The sequence below is a fragment of the Vulpes vulpes genome, chromosome 10 (assembly GCF_048418805.1).
Source record: "Vulpes vulpes isolate BD-2025 chromosome 10, VulVul3, whole genome shotgun sequence".
Lineage (NCBI taxonomy): Eukaryota > Metazoa > Chordata > Mammalia > Carnivora > Canidae > Vulpes > Vulpes vulpes.
The window spans coordinates 9695290-9715149 of record NC_132789.1 but is presented as its reverse complement, the minus strand read 5'-3'; the positions used below and the strand labels follow the sequence as shown (position 1 = coordinate 9715149).

At 35.7% G+C, this 19860-nt stretch overlaps 1 protein-coding gene and 1 non-coding gene across 8 annotated transcripts in view; both read left to right on the top strand.

Moving 5' to 3' along the window:
* The window catches only part of TMEM116 (transmembrane protein 116), a 117984-nt gene that overhangs the window by 17862 nt on the left and 80262 nt on the right, over positions 1–19860 (top strand). For 2 of the 7 annotated variants that reach the window (XM_072725160.1, XM_072725157.1), the window contains exons 2-4: positions 4836–4882; positions 5384–5447; positions 12952–13083. In XM_072725160.1, coding sequence (XP_072581261.1) covers positions 4869–4882; positions 5384–5447; positions 12952–13083 — 210 coding nt within the window. In that variant the 5' untranslated portion in view covers positions 4836–4868. Of the gene's footprint in view, positions 1–4191; positions 4303–4835; positions 4883–5383; positions 5448–12951; positions 13084–19860 lie in introns of those variants that run through there. The other 5 variants (XM_072725158.1, XM_072725159.1, XM_072725154.1 and 2 more) reach the window with 4 other exon arrangements.
* On the top strand, positions 5167–5270 carry LOC112935259 (U6 spliceosomal RNA). The gene has a single exon (XR_003238139.2). It is a non-coding gene; the product is annotated as a U6 spliceosomal RNA (small nuclear RNA).

Here is a 19860-nt window from a genome sequence, read left to right as displayed (position 1 = left end):
TTATCAAAGTCCCGAAATGTAATTTGTTCAGACTAGGAGTGGTGGATTTATTTAGAGCAGTCAGGTGCTCTCTTAGTCTATCTTCAGTTCCCTCTTACAATGTTTGTTTTACACTTTATTCTAAATATTATTCTTTTCAGTAGAAAAGACAGAAACATGTTATTCATTAACCATTACACCATGAATTTCAACAATGGAACATTTACTGTGTCCCTATAAAATTTGCCTATTTACATTTCATCCTTTTAAAGTGTACAATCCAGTGAGTTTTAGTATATTCACAAAGTGTGCAACCATCACCACTGTCTAATTTTAGAATATTTTTGTCACCCTAAAAGAAATCTTGTGCCCATCAGCAGTCATTCTCCATTCTCTCCCAAATTACCTTCCTAGCCCTAAGCAACCACAAATTTACCTCATGGGTCTATAAACTTGCTTATTTTGGACATTTATATGAATAGAATCATATAATTTGTGGTCTTTTGTGATTGGCCTCTTTAGCATGTTTTCATGTTGTAGAATGCATCAGGACTTTCCTTTTAATCGCTGAATAATATTTCATTATGTGGATATACTGCATTTTATTTATCCATTCACCACTTTATGAACATTTGTGTTTCTATCATTTGTCTTTTAGGAATAACACTGTTAACGAACATTTGTTTTCAAGTTTTTATGTGAATATGTTTAATTTCTCTTGGGTATATACCCAGAAGTAGAACTCAGTTTATACCTAGCAGCTGAGTCATATAGTATGTGTTTAACATTTTGAAGAACTGCCAAAGTGGCTACAGTATTTTCCATTCTCACCAGCAGTATATAAGGGTTTCTATTCTCCACATTTTCATCAACACTTGTTATTGTCTTTTTTATTATAGCTGTCCTGATAGATATGAAATGGCATTTCACTGTGATTTAATTCATATTTTCCTGCTGGCATATGATGTTAATAATCTTTTCATGTGATTATTAGTCATCTGTTTATTTGGGAGAAATTTCTATTTAAAACTTTTGCCCATTTTTATTTTTTTTATTTATTTATTTTATTTATTTATTTTTTAAAGATTTTATTTATTTATTCTTGAGAGATAGAAGGAGAGACAGAGCCAGAGACACAGGCAGAGACAGAGCCAGAGACACAGGCAGAGGGAGAAGCAGGCTCCATGCACCGGGAGCCCGACGTGGGATTCGATCCCGGGTCTCCAGGACCACGCCCTGGGCCAAAGGCAGGCGCCAAACCGCCGTGCCACCCAGGGATCCCCTTTTGCCCATTTTTAAATTGGATTGTATTTTTATTGAATTGTAGGATTTTTAAAAAAGATTTTATTTACTGATTTACTTATTTATTTAGAGTGTGTGCATGGTGGGGGGCAGAAGGAGAGGGAGAGAGAATCTCAAGCAGACTCCATGCTGAACACAGAATCTGTAGTGAGGTTTGATCCAAAGATCCTGAGATCATGACCTGAGCTAAAATCAAGAGTCATAGGCTTAATTGACTGAGCCACCTAGGCCACCTAGGCCCTGTAGGAGTTCTTTATATATTCTCTTATGTAAGTCCTTTATCAGATGTGTGGTTTATAATTTTTTTCCCATTCTATGGCTTGTCTTCATTTTTTTTTTTGATGGTATCTGTTGAAGCAGAAAAGTTTTTAATTTTGAAGAAAACCAATTTATCTGTTTTTTTTCTTTTGTTGCTTATGTATTTGTTATCATCTCTAGGAAGCAATTGCCTAATAGAAGAGCTCCTTTGATGTCACATTAATTTTTAAAAATATCTTTCCCCTTCTTCCTATTAACTAATTCTTTCTCCATTAGAATATTGTGTGTGTTAAGAGGAGAACTATGAGGTCAGAATGACTGGATTTGAATGTTGGTATTACCACTCGATAACTCTGTAACCATTGGGAAGAGACTTATTTAAGCCTCAGTTTCTTCATTTGAAAAATGGGAACATTAATGGGGTGCCTAGCTCAGTTGGTAGAGCATGCAACTCTTCAAGCCCCACTTTGGGTGTGGAGCTTATGAAATTTTTTTTAATGAAAATATTACTTCTTACCTCAAAGCTTGTATTGACAATTAAAATGCTTAGCATATAGCCTTATATATAGAAAGCATTTGATAATTGGTATATGTTATTTCTAGAAGTCTTCTTTGAGTTAAAGTATAATTTTTGCTTAAATAAAAATATTTTGTTAGGTAGGTGTCTTTCTTGACTTTGTATCCACAGTAGTAATTTGCTGATAGCAGAAGTTTAATGAATAAGTTAATTTAATTGATACATAAAATATAGTAGCCCATTATATTAAGTGAGCTATGATGTATTTGAGCTTACCAAGGAGCTAAGTAAAAAAAGGAAAGAAAACTAAAAATAAGTATCACTCACTTCATTTTGGCTTAGGTTAGCCCTTGCAGAAAAGGAAGATTGGAAGATTATGTTTTAAAAGACATTTCAGGGGCACCTGGCTCAGTGGTTGAGCATCTACCTTTGCCTCAAGTTGTGACCCCAGGGTCCTGGGATCAAGTCCCTCATCGAGCTCCCCACAGGGAGCCTGCCTCTCGGTCTCCCTATGTCTGTGCCCCTCTCTCTGTGTCGCTCATGAATAAATAAATAAAATCTTTTTAAAAAGACACCTAAAGGGGGAATGGTGCTAAATATACAAAAAGTAGGGTACTAATATAGAGAGAAAAATAGAAAAGTAAATCCCCAAATGGGAATTTGGTTAGTGACAAGACATTTTAGAAGAGATGCCAAAAGAGAAAAGTTCTTACGTCAAGAGCCACAGACTGATTTGTAATAGCTGTTGAACAATTTGAGATTTGTTCTTGACTGAGACAAGAGCCCTTTGTCCAAAAGCATTCTTATCACTTGGTGAGACTGTCATTAGTTCCCTCACCCTTATTAGATAGATATATTTGATTAGAGGCCTCAGAACACTCCTTGAGACCTTATGGTAGGGATTTATGATCCAGAAATCTACTTTTTAAACTTGTTTATCTAATGATTTAAACAAAGTGGTTAGAGCCTACCTCCAACTTAACAGTTTGCTGCCAGAACCTACCTCTATTTAATGATGTCCCTTCTTCTACTCCACATTATGATGAATAAGTTAATCATATGTTAACTTCATATGAATAAATGAATCACATTTAAATTACCGAACCCATGCAAATGATCCAGTTTATGTTATCAATATTTGTAAGTGCGTGAAAGTATAGTTAGATGAAAGATAAATGGTTACATAAATTAAATGTTCTTTTTTTTGCTTTCTCCTTACCATAGTCTTTGTCTAAAATTCACTAGTTCTTCCAAATATTGTTTAAATGGCAGGCAGTAGATATTGTTCTGTGTGCAGATAATTTGAGATTTTGGTATTCAGGCCATTCTTCCTACCATATTATAAGCTCCTGGAAGTCTGAGTCTGTCTCTTATTTGTTTTTGTATCTTCTTTTTTTTTTTTTAGATTTTTTTTAAAATTTATTTATTTATGATAGTTACAGAGAGAGAAAGAGAGAGGCAGAGACACAGGCGGAGGGAGAAGCAGGCTCCATGCACCGGGAGCCCGATGTGGGATTCGATCCCGGGACTCCAGGATCGCGCCCCGGGCCAAAGGCAGGCGCCAAACCGCTGTGCCACCCAGGGATCTCTGTTTTTGTATCTTCTATAGCACAATGCTTTACAGAGAGTTGATATATAAATATAAGTATAGTGAGTGAATCATGTAATTTAATATATTTCTGTGGGAATTTTTGGTACAGAATATTTCAGATGTTACTATTAAATATGAGATATTAACAACCCCTTCTCTTCACAGCTTTTCTTAGTATTACTAAATATTTATTGATTGCTTCAATATGCAGTCTCTCTTTTTCATCACAGGCTTTGTCCCTAAACAGGGCAAGTTTTAAACAGACCTCCCTTCTTCCTTATTTCTTTCTGTTCCATTTCTTTCTTGCATCTCTATTTATCTTTTCACTATTCTCTCTTTTTTATTATTCCTTTCTCTTCCCTCTTCTTAAAATTCCTAATTCTTTTTAGAACTTTGTTTCCTTGTCACCTGCTCTTTCTATTTTTGTTCTTTCTGCTTGGCTTCTCTTCCAGTAGTCACCGCCTTCTTTCCTTGTCCTGAAGACACAGGGCAAGACTGGGTAGGGAGGAGCCCAGATGGGCTGGGGGTGGAGCCACCTGTTCAGTGTTTCAGGATTCAGAACCTGGGAAGGAGCAGTAGCTTAAGCATAGCTGAGGCTAACGTCCCTATGGCCTTCCTGCTGGAGGTTAGCATTCTGGAGGACAATTGGGACTTGGTGAGATTATAAATTGTCCCTTTCTTTGTTTTTGCTCCCCCTTTCTTCCTCTTTGTTCTATATTTTTCCAGTCACAGTATCTCTTTACTACTTCCTATTTCTTTATTGCTTACTATTTTTTCTCTAGCTGTCAGTTAACTCTGTTTAGTATTTGTTTGCCTTTCCTATTCCCCATTCTTTTCACACATCTGTCTTTTCTCTCTCAAAATTTAACTTTTCATACTTCTTCCCCATTTTATTCTTTTCTTTTTAAATCTTCTCATCTGGCTCTCTTTTCATTTAGTCATTTTCTGTCCACCTGTCTATTCTTTTTATCTTACTGTTTCCCAGAGATGAAGCAATAGAAGAGGAAACAAGGAGCCACTTTGTCTTTCCAAGGGCTTTCTGCTCCTTCTCTGATTTATAGGGTATTTTGATTAGGCACTAAAGAGTTTGTGTTCTATACAGATAGTTATTAAACAGTGAAATTGGAGTAAGGTTGAATATTAAATGTACAAGTTTTAATTTTATATTCACTTTCTTGTTTTATTTAGGTTTTTTCTGCAGTACAGTGGATACAATTTGTTATGGCTACTCTGAGGTAAGTTTGTTTAATCTCATGTACTATGACTGTTTAAACAAATACCCAGGTATAAGTACACTTATACTAGTATAAGCAAAACTAGAATTCTGAAGTTTTCTGCATTTTTCCCCTGGGTATTTGTTTTTACTCTATAGGGAGAAATACTGTTCTTCACCACGTTGATATTTTCTGATTAATAAAATGTAACATCAACAATAACAAAAAAACAGATTGAGGGATAACATCTGAACATGAAAAGACTTGGTCAACAGTATTGATTTGCAAAATCAGTAACAAAGGGGTCACTTTGACAGCATATATACTAAAAATTGGAATGATACAGAGAAGATTAACATGGCCCCTATGCAAGAATGACATACAAATTCATGAAGCATTCCATATTTTAGAAAAATGTAGTTTATTTTACATCTATTATGTATCAGTAAAGCTGTAAAAATTTTTAGCAAAAGGAGGAGCCCCAGTAGTCCTCATTTAATGATAATTTTTTATCACTGTCAGTGTTATAGGTTCAAGTTCACTTATTGCCTATGCTGTATTCCAGAATACACAGAAATCACCAGAGGTGAGCAATCTCTTTTTTTGTTAGATCTGAACTTTCAGTGACTTAGCCTTTGAAATAAATATAAGAAGTGTCATCTACAAATAATGGGATAATTCTATAAATTAATTGTAAATTTGTCATTATGATACAGTGGGATATTTTAGACAGAGTCAATAGCTTTCCCTTTTCTTCTGGATAATTATTTTAACTATATCTTTGAATACTGAGAGATTGCCTACTAAAAGTACATTTTTTTTGCTATGCATTGATTACTAAAGTTAAGGAAACAGTTGTTTGAAACCCCATATTGACTCTAAGCACAGTACAGTCCTGCCGAGAGGTGAGTTTTCTGATATTGATATCTTGGTAACATTGCTAGTGGGGATAGGAAATAGTTCAGAGACTTTGTTCTCTAAAAGATACTAGGTTTGCTGTTCAGGTCTTCTAGGAAATTAAAATTTAGTAGTGAACACAGAGCAAAAATACAGTCTATGTAAAGTTATTCATACCAAAAAGATCAAGTAAAAAAGTCTTTGTTTCTTTGAGGTATAATTGACAAACAAAAATTATATATATTTAAGGTGTTAACAAACAAAAAACCTTCCTGATTGAGAGAGGACTAGGAAGAGAGTTGTATTTCCATCTATGAAAAGAATTGAAGTGAATTGTAACAACTATTTCTCTAATCAGGCCAAATGGCACAAAATTAGACAAAATATAGTTCAGGTCATTTGGGAGAGCTTTTGTTTGTGGAAAATGTGATTGGGTTTTATTGGGCCCACTTTAGTAATCAAAATAGCTCCATACGTTGAATACACTCTGAGTTCTGAGTATACTGGGTCCTTTTCGAACCTTTTTGGTTCTCATCACTCTCCCATGAAGAGGATGATATTAGCTTCATTTCATAGATGAGGAAATTGAGGCTCAAAGTCATAAAATATGTGTTCAAGTTTCACAGTTAAGTTGCAGAACAGATTTTCAAAAGTCCAACTCTTAACTACAATCCCCTTTCAAATTAAGTATGGTATTTAGTATTTATTCTAGGCAGATGTGCTCAGTGTTTTAAATGCATTTTTCATTTAATACTTAAAACAATTATGTGAGGTAGATCTTATTAATCTGATACTATAGTGAAGAAATGGAATCTTAGTAAGGTTGAGGGACTTTTCAAAGGTCTTAAATATAGCCAGTAAGTTGTTAGAGCTAGGATTTGAGTATAGGATTGTCTTGCTCCAAAGCCTCTCCCCATATATACTTTTTAAGCCACTGAAATATGATACTTAAGATAGGATTTTGAATTTCAGTCATAGACTGTTACTATGTAAGTAAAACCAGAAAGTAGAAGTCTTTTACTGTATTGTCATTGCCTACCAAAGTAATCTTCGACCATATATCTTTCTGTGATTCAGATTTCGCTAATGTTTGTCTCCTTTGCTGAAATTTGAATTCGTATGTGATTAAGTTAATAAAGTATGAATTATATAGTAGAGAGAGCTAAGCTGAAGTTCTCAGTCTCTGCATTATTAATCTGTTGGGCTGGATGATTATTTGTTGTAGAAGGCTGTCCTGCACATTAGGTTGTTTAGCAGACTTTACCCACTAGATGCTAGAAGCAAACCGCCTCTCCCCACCTCTCAAGTTGTAAAAATCAAAGTATCTTCAAATATTGCCAAATGTCTCCTGGGGGAGGCAAAATTGCTCTGTCTGAGAACCATTGCTCTAAGGTGACCCCTGGCATGACAGTGGGTTAGAGCTTTAGAAAGATGTGGGATCTAATTTGGCCTAGGATGTGATCTTTAGTTTCTCTGGCTTCATTTCCCATACCTTTCATATAACCAGAGCCTAAAGGACCTTAGCAACCACTAGTTCACTGTTTCCCACACATTCTGGTGTAGGAAAAATTCCAATTTTTCCAGGTTAAGAATGTCAGCCATCATCCCCAGTTTTCCTTTTTTCTCCAGCAAAGAATATTTTTAACAGCAAAAACACATGGAAAAGACAAAAATAGTCTATTAAATTACAAATAAATATAGTAAACTAGAGAGATCCATAGGGAATCTTTGAGGGGACTAGCTGCTGAAACAGTGAGTCAGTAAGGCAAATTAAAGAGAGAAGCAAATGGCCTGGATCAGCTAGTGTTAAATAGCACTCAAGGCAGATATACTTTACTACACTTGTGTGACTTAATTTCCCCATAAAGATCACTTCCTATATTCTTTGTAGCCTGATTTTACTTGAATAGAAATATTCGGAAGCAGGGTTTTAGACTATTCATATGAACTGTTTAAGATCCTTACCAGGACAGACTTGGGCCCAGAACCTTCCCAGGAAAAGTCTTTCACACAATACATGTCCTCTCTTCTCTACCCATTACGCTCCTTTTGATTTAAATTAGGTACACATTAGACATGTTTTTTTTAAAAAAGAATGTTTGCTTTCATATTTAGCATGATGTATTTTGCTTTTCTGTGTCTTCTCAATTACCACATAGTGTGCTTGCTTGTACTTTACTTATACCATGGGCTATCCTGTACCTTTCTTTGTATTACCTTCAACTTAGTATCTTGTAAACATAGGTAGGGTGAAGTTTTTCTTTATTTCAACAACAGATACTCAGTTAATTTCTGTTGTTTACTTATTGACTTTATTGCCTGTTACTAGAACCCAGGGGTTTCCAATTATGAATGAAAATATATAAACCTATTTTTATCCTCCATTTTCCTGCTAAAGACTTTAGGTATGTCTTAGTGGCAAACAACTCTCTCTATATAAGGCTATTTATTGAATCAATGACCATAAGTAAAATTACATTCTTGCTTACAAAAGCCTCTTGGCTGCCATTCTCCTTCAGAGTTTATTTTATGTTTAGTTTTAATTTTTTACCCAATTAACAGTTATAAACTTGTGGGAGGTCATGGGCCAGTAGAATATGTGAATGTGCCATCTAGCTGGAATTTCAGTAGGCTTACCAGAGCAAAGACTATATATATAGTGCATACACATATATATGTGTGTGTATATATATATATATATATACACACACACACACATATATGTACACATACATATTGTATATTATATATGGTTAATAATATCTGATATTTATTAAATATAGTTTAAAATGTTATTTCACGTGCTTTTGTTTCTGTTAGCCAAAGCAATGTGACTATTTACTCCTATTTGCAATATTTTTAAAAAAATTTTTATTTATTGGGATCCCTGGGTGGCGCAGCGGTTTGGCGCCTGCCTTTGGCCCAGGGCACGATCCTGGAGACCCGGGATCGAATCCCACGTCGGGCTCCCGGTGCATGGAGCCTGCTTCTCTCTCTGCCTATGTCTCTGCCTCTCTCTCTCTGTGTGTGTGACTATCATAAATAAAATAAAAGTTGTTTAAAATTTAAAAAAAAAATTTATTTATTTATTAATGAGAGACACAGAAAGAGAGGCAGAGACACAGGCAGAGAGAGGCAGAGAGAGAGAAGCAGGCTCCATGCAGGGAACCCAAAGCAGGACTCGATCCCGGGTCTCCAGGATCACGCCCTGGGCCGAAGGCAGGCGCCAAACTGCTGAGCCACCCAAGCATCCTGCAAGATTTTTTTGAAAGATTTTTTTAAAAGATTTTTTAAGAAGATTTTTTTGTTCATTTATTCGTGAGAGACACACAGAGAGAGGCAGAGTCATAGGCAGAGGGAAAAGCAGGTCCTATAGGGAGCCTGATGCAGGACTTGATCCCAGGACCCCAGGATCACACCCTGCTGAGCTGAAGGCAGATGGTCAACCACTGAGCCACCCAAGCATCCCTATTTGCAGGGTATTGTAGTATCTTAGCTTTCCTCTCATTCGGAAGAGAGGTATGAGAAAAATTCCCTTTTGTACAGGTGAGATTAATTTTTTTTTTGAGATTAATTTTTATATTAAGTAGTATGTGATAATAACTTAGAAAAATTTTTAATTTACTTTTTCTTGTGATATATATCAGATGTGGATTAGAAAGCATAAAACATGTATTACTGTTTAAAGAATGATTATAATCACTAGAGACAAGAAATAGAAATTACAAACCTACTGTACTCCTTACTGGTCACAATTATCTTCTTCACTTCTAGTGGTAACTACTATCCAGACTTTTACGACCATAATTTCTTTGCTTTTATGTACAGTTTTGCCTGTAATGTATATATCTTTAAACAATTTAGTTCAGCTCATTTTTGAACTTTTTGCAAATGGACTACTATTGTATGTATTTTTAAATATATATTGTTTTGTGATTTGCTGTTTTTTGTCATTGTGAGAGTTATTCATGTTGTGTAAAGCTCTGCTTCATTTCATTTTCACTGATGTTTAGCATTCTGTATTATGAACATATCACAATTCATGTATCTGTGTTACTATAAACGATCTTATACATGTCTTCTGATACATACATGCAAACATTTCCCTAGTATATTAACCTAATGACAGAATTGCTGTAGGAGATGCTATCTCCTAGATAATGCCAAACTTTTTCAAATGGTTGTGCCAGTAGGGCATGAAAGGTCTTATTGCTTCATGTTTCCATTAATACTTGATATTGTCAGACTTTAAAATTTTTTGCCATGATTGTATTATTTTTTCCTCATGTGGATTTAATTTTTCATTTTCTTGATTACTAATAAGGTTAGGCATATTTCCATGTTTATGGCCATTTGGATTTCCTCATAAGTACCTGTTCATATATTTTGCCCATTTTTTCTATTGTTTTGTAAGAGTTTTTGTTTTTAATACTGTGTTGATATCAGTCCTTTGTCAGTTTTATGTGTTGCAAATAATCTTCTCCCATTTTGTGGCATATATTTTCACTTTCTTTTATGGTGTCTTTTGACACATTTTTCTTTTTCACTGGTTGAATTTTTCAGTTACTTCCTTTATTAGAGTCTTTTTGTTTTGTTTAGGAAAAGTTTCCCTGCCCAGAAGTTGAAGACATTCTCCTCTATTATCTAAAAAAATTTTTTATGGTTTTTACTTTTAATATTTAGTTATTTGTTTAAATTGGAACTTATTTTTGAGTGTGAGATAGAAAGTAGGGGTCCACTTTTTTTTTTTAAATCCATATAGATCCCATTTGTTGCAACATCATTTTGAAAAGACTATCCTTTTCGCATTGATCCAAAAAGCCACCTCAGGGTGCCTGGCTGGGTCAGTCAGTAGAGCCTACAACTCTTGATCTCAGCATTGTGAGTTTTAGCTTCACATTGGGTATGGAGATTACTAAAATAATAATAATAACAAAAATTAAAATGTTCTTTAAAAAGCCACTATTATCATGTATCAAACGTTTGTATATATGCTTAGGTCTGTTTGAGCTCTGTATTCTGTTTCATTTGCCTATTTGCCTGTCCCTGTGCTACTACCACAGTATCTGCACTCTAGCTTTATATTACGCTTTGATATATGTACAAGTCTTCTTTCTCCTTTTTCTTTAAGAATGTCTTGTTTATCTTGACATCTTATATTTCCTTTTCAGAGGTAGAGCCAGCTTGTTAACTTCCACAAGAAAATATGTTGAGGTAAAATTCAGACTGCATTTAATCTTTATATCAATTTAGAGAGAACCAACACTTATGTAATCTTAGGTCTTACAATCCATGAGTGTAGTATATTTCTTCACTGTAGGTCCTCTTTGGTATCTCTCAATAAACATTAAATAATTTTCTCTGTAGGAGAACCAATACTACTTTTAGAGAAGTGGCAGTAGGGAGGTCTAAAAAGAAGAATACTAGAAATTGACAAAGAAAGACAGACTTTACTGATGGAGTCAGAAATTGAAAGGTAGCACATACAATTCTTACTGATATTTTTTCCTACTCTGAGTTTTTCATTGAGGAAAGAAGGTGATTAAGGTCTGAGGATCTAAATGTGTAATGTGGTGACTATAGTTGATAAAACTTGTTGTATAATTGAAATTTGCTAAGAGAGTAGAACTTAAAGGTTCTCACCAAAAAAAAAAAAAAAAGTAAATGTGTGTGGTGATGGTTGTGTTAACTTGGGGAAATCCTTTCACAAATTGATACATATATCAAATCATCACATTGCACACTTTAGATATCTTACAATTTTTTCAATAAAGAAAAGAACAGGGAACCCTGGGTGGCGCAGCGGTTTGGCGCTTGCCTTTGGCCCAGGGCGCGATCCTGGAGACCCGGAATCGAATCCCACGTCGGGCTCCCGGTGCATGGAGCCTGCTTCTCGCTCTGCCTATGTCTCTGCCTTTCTCTCTCTCTCTGTGTGTGACTATCATAAATTAAAAAAAGAAAGAAAGAAAAGAGCAGGGGATCCCTGGGTGGCTCAGTGGTTTAGTGCCTGCCTTCAGCTCAGGGCCTGACCCTGGAGTCCCGGGATAGAGTCCCACATCGGGCTCCCTGCATGGAGCCTGCTTCTCCCTCTGCCTGTGTCTCTGTTTCTCTCTCTGTATCTCTCATGAATAAATAAATAAAATCTTTAAAAAAATGAAAAGAACAATACAAAATACAAGTTAAGGGACGGCCTGGGTGGCTTAGTGGTTGGGCACCTGCCTTCGGCTCAGGTCGTGATCCCCGGATCCAGGATCAAGTCCCACATGGGGCTCCCTGCGAGGAGCCTGCTTCTCTCTCTGCCTATGTCTCTCCCTTTCTCAGTCTGTGTCTCTCATGAATAAATAAATAAATGTTAAAAAAACACAAAAATGCAAGTTAAAGTTAAACAAAATTTTTATTTTGAGTCCTTAACCATATCCCTAAACACTCAGCTGGTGATCTCATTTCCTGTTAGAAGATATTGGCTGTGCAACTAGAGAGCATTTTTAATTTTCTATTTGTGGCATGTCTCCCATCACAAAATTTCTTACTTGTCCATTCTTTTTTAAAAAATGATTTTATTGGGTGGCCCCGGTGGCTTAGCAGTTTAGTGCCACCGTCAGCCTGGGGTGTGATCCTGGATGCCTGGGATGGTGTCCCACATTGGGTTCCCTGCATGGAGCCTGCTTCTCCCTCTGCCTGTGTCTCTGCCTCTCTCTCTCTCTCTCTCTCTCTCTCTCTGTCTCTCATGAATAAATAAAATCTTTTTAAAAAATGTTTTTATTAATTTATTTCAGAGAGAGAGTACACAAGCATGAGCAGAGGGAGGGGCAGAGCATGATCAGGGAGCCCAATGAGGGACTTGATCCCAGGACCTTGGGATCATGACATGAGCTGAAGGCATACATTTATCCCAGGTGCCCCTTATTTGTCCGTACTTTCCTTTGTTACTGTATTTGAAGAAGGAATGTGTCTATGAGTAAGAAGTTCCAATGCTAATCTTTACCCATTAGTAGTCTGATTCCAGGACAGTAGGGTTATTTGCAATAATAAATCCCTTACTACCTGGTGTATTCCTTTACGTTCCCCACAATCCACCAATGATAGAGACCCCAGAAAAATGATGCCCAGGTTTCTCCTAGAGAGGTATAACATAAAAATAATTGTTACATTCTTCTCACTACATCATTTATGAAGTGATGTTGCTTTAACAGATAAGGCCCCTCTTTTATCTGAGCGTCTCTGACCTTCTCCTGGGGATATGCTGGCTCATTGAGGCACTTCTTTATGGAACTTCAGCAGCCAATAAGGACATTGTCTGCTATAACTTGCAAGCAGTTGGACAGGTGAGTGGTTGAGTGGTACTAGATTGTGATTGTACCTTATAAGACAGGTGTCCTCAGATCTAAATAGAAAGCAAAGATAATCCATCTTGGATTAACAAGTAGGACCCTCTTGTTTATTGTTATACTTTGAAACAATAGCTTTTATTGTTTTTCCATATTAAGAAACACTACTTGTTTATTAGAGAAAATGTGGAAAATTCAGAGAAGGAAAAAGATAATTAAAATCACCCATTATCATCCACATAATATTTTATATGTATATATAAATTAAATACAATATAGATATATTTTATGTATCTTTCCAGTCTTTTTCTCTGTAGGTATATGCATTTTAAAACAAATAAAATAACACATTGGGCAGCCCCGGTGGCGCAGCGGTTTAGCACCGCCTGCAACCCGGAGTGTGATTCTGGAGACCCAGGATCAAGTCCCACATCGGGCTCCCTGCATGGATCCTGCTTCTCCCTCTGCGTGTGTCTCTGTCTCTCTCTCTCTCTCTCTCTCTGAATGAATGAATGAATAAATAAATAAATAAATCTTTAAAAAAATAAAAATAACACATTAATACTTTTTGTGATTTGTTTTTATTTTTAGCATATCATGAATGTGTTTTCATGTAATGGAACATTCTTTAAGAACATATTTTGAGGGATCCCTGGGTGGCGCAGCGGTTTAGTGCCTGCCTTTGGCCCAGGGCGCGATCCTGGAGACCTGGGATCGAATCCCACGTTGGGCTCCCGGTGCATGGAGCCTGCTTCTCCCTCTGCGTGTGTCTCTGCCTCTCTCTCTCTCTCTGTGTGTGACTATCATAAATAAATAAAAATTTAAAAAAAGAACATATTTTGAGATTAATGCAGGGATATTTATTAAAAGAATATAATAAACATTGGCTTAAGCATTGGGAAATATTACAGATCATCATGTATTGATTATATATCTTTCACAGATTTTATAATTGGGTTAACCCATACAGTACCATCTGTACATAATGTTTCTCTTGGATTTCTCAGACTTGCTGTGTGGAAAAAGTAGAGAAAATGCAAGCTGTACTCACTGCTATGTGTTTCCTTTGAAATTTGCTACTAGAGGGAATATTTCTTTCAATTTAGTTCAATTTAGTAGAGAAATAATAACATGTAATTGGTGGTATGAAATCCATGTACTAATAATATATGTTAGCTATCTCAGGAGTTTTAGTATCATGGAAACATACTCTATTCAGTCCTCCTAATATCTCATAAATTGAGTAACACTGTATTGTTTTCTCAGATAAGGAAATAATATAGTTTTGGAAGTAAAAAGTCTGCATGGAATTCTGGACCTAGTTAAGCTTTGTAATCTTAGGTAAATACTTAATTTTTCTGAATTTAAGTCTCCTAATCTGTAAAATGATCATTAATAATATTTGCCTTGTGCTTGGCACAGGTATGATTGTATGATTAGTGTTACTTTTTTTTTTTTTACAACTTTCTTGAGCTGTACATACAATAAATGACATTATTTATTTATAATTTTTAAAAAATTTATTTTAAAAAAGATTTTATTTATTTGGGGGGGGGTGGAGCATGAGCAAGAGGAAGGGGTAGAGGGAGAGGAAGAAGCAGACTACCCCCTGAGCAGGGAACCTGATGCAGGGCTCAATCCCAGGACCCCAAATTCATGACCCAAGCTGAAGGCAGATGTTTAACCAAGTGAGTCCAGGCGCCCCTACATGACAATATTTGAAGTATACAGTTTTATCTCTTTTATTTTTATTTTTTAAAAAGATTTTATTTATTTATTTGGGAAAGAGAGAGCAAGAGAGCACAGGCGGGAGGAGGAGCAGAGGGAGGGGGAAAAGCATGCTCCCCACTGAGCGCAGAACCCGGTGTGGGGCTCCATCACAGGACTCTGGGATCATGACTTGAGACAAAGGCAGATGTTTAACTGGCTGAGCCACCCAAGGATCCCAATTTCATCTTTTTAAATATAAGTATACCCTTATCAAATCATTACTACAATCAACATTACCACAAACAACAAACATTTCTATTTCCATCACCTCCCCAAATCATTTCAAGTGTATTTTCCTTTACCTCATGGAGCATATGAATTATAATATTGCTTTTAAAAAATATTTGTTGGATATCTCCAATATCTGGCTCATTTCTAAGTTGGTGTTTGTTGAGTATATTTTCCCATAATAATGGGTGACAAATTTCTCTTCTTTGTGTGTCAGGTAATTTAGGATTTCATCATGGATGTTGTGAATGCTATGTAGCATAGACTCTGGGTTCTTTTGTAATTCTCTGGAGAATGCTAATGTTTTTGTTTAGCAGACAATCAACCTGGTTAGGTTTAGAATGTGAATTTCATCTTATCATTTTTAGGTTCAAGTTCTCTAAGCCTAGTTCTTTAAGCCTTAGCTATGCTGGTTTAGGGGTGTCATGTGCATGCACAGTGCAGTGGTTAGATTGAGACTTATATGGGATCATATACAGAATTAGGACATCTGCTTTTTGGGGGCTCTGTCACTTTTGGGATTCCCCCCATACTTTCCTGCCTGAAAGGGGATGTTCTCTGGTTTATGTGGTCTAAAAGGCAGGTTTCTATTGGAGTTTTAGGAGCCTTCATTGAGAAGCATCATGATTGGGGTGCACACTTGAGGGAAAGTTGTAAGAGAGCAAGAGAGAAAAGTTTAGGAAACTCACTTTTGTGCAGTTCACTTTTTCATATTTGACTCCTTTGTTTGATTTTACTTTTCAGAGTCTTCAAGTAGTTGATTTTATATTTTCCCCAGAGTTTTCCTTTGTAATCAATGGGAGGGATGGGCTGTAGAGGGCCAATAGCAATACACTAGCTTGTTTATTTTTATTTATTTATTGAGAGAGAAAGAACATGCAGGGGGAGGAACAGAGAGAGAGAGAGAATTTTTTTTTTTTTAGAATTTATTTATTCATGAGAGACATAGTGAGGCAGAGACATAGGCAGAGGGAGAAGCAGGCTCCCTGCAGGGAGCCCTTTAGAGGACTCAATCCCAGGACCCTGGGACCACGAACTGAGCAAAAGCAGATGCTCAACCACTGTGCCACCCAGGCATCCTGGGAGAGAGAATCTTAAACATGCTCCACACTCAGCTTGGAGCCTGATGTAGGGCTCAGTCTTATGACCTTGAGAAGGGAATAAGGGGGAAGGGAGAAAAAATGAGTGGGAAATTTCAGAAAGGAAGACAGAACATGAGAAACTCCTAAATCTGGGAAACGAACTAGGTGTGGTGGAAGGGGAGGTGGGCGGGGGGTGGGGGTGACTGGGTGACGGGCACTGAGGAGGACACTTGATGGGATGAGCACTGGGTGTTATTCTATATGTTGGCAAATTGAACACCAATAACAAATAAATTAAAAAAAAAGGTACTTGGAAAACCAAAAATAAAATAAAATAAAATGAGAATATGTGAAATATGAAAAAAAAAGAGTTGAATGCTTAACCAATTAAGCCACCCAGGCACCTCTAGCTTATTATTTTTAACTGTGGTAAAGTACATAACATAAAACCATTGTAATAATTAAATTTTTTAAAAATTGTGGTAAAAAACAATTTATCATTCTGACATTTTTATTTATTTTTAATTTTTAATTTTAAAAATATTTTATTTATTTATTCATGAGAGACACAGAGAGAGTCAGAGACCTAAGCAGAGGGAGAAGCAGGCTTTCCTGTTGGGAGCCTGATGTGGGACTCGATCCCAGGACCCTGGGATCACAACCCCAGCCAAAGGCAGACACTCAACCCTTGAGCTACCCAGGCATCCCCTGACATTTTTAAATGTACAGTTCAATGTTATTAAGTACATTCACATTGTTGAGTAACTATCACCATCACCCATCTCCAGAAATTTTCATCATCTCAAACTGAAACTCTCTATCCAGTGATTCCATGTCTCCCACCAAGCCCCACCATTCTACTTTCTGTCTGTATGAATTTGACCACTCCAGTTATCTCATACCAATGGAATCATGCAATATTCATCCTTTTGTGCCTAGCCTATTTCCATTAGCTTAATGTCTTCGATGTCCATCCATGTTGTAGCATATATTAGAATTCCATTCCTTTATGAAACTGCATAATATTCTACTGCATACGTAAACCACATTTTATTTATTCATTCATCCATTGATGGACTCCTGGATTACTTCTATCTTTTGGCTATGGTGTATAATGCTGCTGTGAACATCAGTATACAAATACCAGTTTGAGTTTGCCTTGCTCTTAATTCTTTTGAGTATATATATCTAGGAGTGGAATTGCTAGATCAAATGATAAATCTATGTTCAATTTTTCTGAGGAACTACTGTACTGTTTTCCATAACGGCAGCATCATCTTACAGTTCCACTGCATAAAGTTTCTAATTTCTTTATATCCACATTAACAGTTATTTCTGGTTGTTATTGTTTTTTAAATAACTATCCTAATGGGAGTAAAGTGGCATATCATTGTGGTTTCTGAGTTGTATTTCTTTAAAGATTAGTGATATTAAAAAAAAAGATTAGTGATATTAGTGATGTTGAATATCTTATGTGATTACATATCTTCTTTGAAGAAATGTTTATTCAAGTTTTTTGTCCATTTTTTTCATTTTTATTGATTTATAGGAGTTCTTTATATATTGTGAAAATTACTCATCAAATACATGATTTACAAATACTCTCTTCCATTCTCTCATAGGTTGTTTTTTTGCTCTGTAGATTATGCCTTTTGATGCATAGAAATGTTTAATTTTGATGTGGTTCAGTTTATTGTTTCTTTGTTGCCTGTGCTTTTGATGTTGTACTCAGGAAATAATTGCCAAGTCTAATGTCATGAAGTTTTCCCCTATGTCTTCTGCTAGGAGCTTTACTCTTAGGTTTAGGTCTTTGATTTTGAATTAATTATTGTATATGCATAAAGTAAGTGTCCATGTGCATGTAGATATTTAGTTTTTTAAATAACATTTGTTAAAAAGGCTATCCTTTTCTCACTAAATGATTTTGCCACTCTTGTTTAAAGTCATATGATGTACATGTGACATTTTATTCCATGCTCTCCATTCTGATCCATTAATTCTATATGTCTGTCTTTTTTTTAAGAGATTTTATTTATTTATTCACAAAAGGCACATACAGAAAGAGGCAGAGACACAGGCAGAGGGAGAAGTAGGCTCCTTGCAGGGAGCCCAATGTGGGACTGGATCCCAGGACCCCAGGATCACACCCTGAGCCGAAGGCAGATGCTCAACTGCTGAACCACGCAAGCGTCCCTCTGTGTCTGTCTTTAAGCCAGGATTACGTTGTTTTGATTATTGTCACTTTGTACTAAGTTTTGAAACTGGGAAGGAAGTGTGAGTCCTCCAACTTTGTTCTTTTTAAAGATTGTTTTTGCTAACACAATCCTATGAGGTTACTTAATGGATTTTAGCATGTATTCTTCTGTCATTAGATGGAATGTTCTATAGATGTTTATTATGTTAGGTTGACTGATAGTGACCTTCAAGTCTATTAAATTTTTGCTGATTTCCTGTGTACTTATTGTATTCATTAGTGAGAGATAGTGATTTTTCTGATAATAATTGTGGATTTATCTATTTCTCATTTTAGTTTTATTATTTTTTGCTTCATGTATTCTGAAATTCTCTTCTAAGGGGTATACAAATTTAATATTTTCTATTGTTATGCCTTCAGATTCATTAGTAATTTCTTCTGCAGTGATTAGATGAACTAGTTGCCATGATGAAATGACTTTTATCCTTGGTAATATTCTTTGCTCTGTAATTTACCTTTTTCTCATATTTATAAAGCATTTCACTTTTGTTATTCTCTTCTTGTTTCACTTTCAATTATCATTAGCATGATATATTTTCTTACTTCCTTGTAATTTTAAATTAGTTGTATATTTTAACTTAAAATATACTTGTTGTGGGCAGCATATATTTAGGTCTTGCTGTTTTTATCCAGCCCAACAATCTCTGCCCTTTCATTGTATTTTTAGGTCACTTACATTTAATTTGATTGTACTGTTTTGTTGAATCTATCATTTTGCTATTAGTTTTCTGTTCTATTCTTTGTTCCCTTTTCTTTCTTTTTCTGCCTTCTTTGGATTAATGTACTATCTTTATTATTATCTTTTATCTCCTTTATTGTCTTATTAAAACCCTTTGTTGTGTTACTTTAGTGGTTCTGTTACAAGGTTAATAGAATTCATTTTAACTTATCATAGTTTAACTTCAAGTAATATCATATTTCTTGGGATCCCTGGGTGGCGCAGCGGTTTGGCGCCTGCCTTTGTCCCAGGGCGCGATCCTGGAGACCCGGGATCGAATCCCACGTCGGGCTCCCTGCATGGAGCCTGCTTCTCCCTCTGCCTGTGTCTCTGCCTGTCTCTCTCTCTCTGTGTGACTATCATAAATAAGAAAATAAAAACATTTATCATATTTCTTTACATACAGGGTGAGAAACTTACAATGGAATATTTTCATTTCTCCTCTCCTGGCCCTTATGCTCTTGTCATGTATATTTTATATGGATATTGTAAAGCTCATAATATATTTTTATATCTGCTCAAACAGTTAATTATCATTGCAGAGATTTTAAAGAATAAGTAAAAATCTTTTATACTTACTATTTACAATGTTCTTCATTCTTTTATGTAGATTCAGATTTTTATGTGATAACATTTGCTTCTGCCTGAAGCATACTCTTTAACATTTCTTTTTTTTTTTAAGATTTTATTTATTTATTCATGAGAGACACACAGAGAGAGAG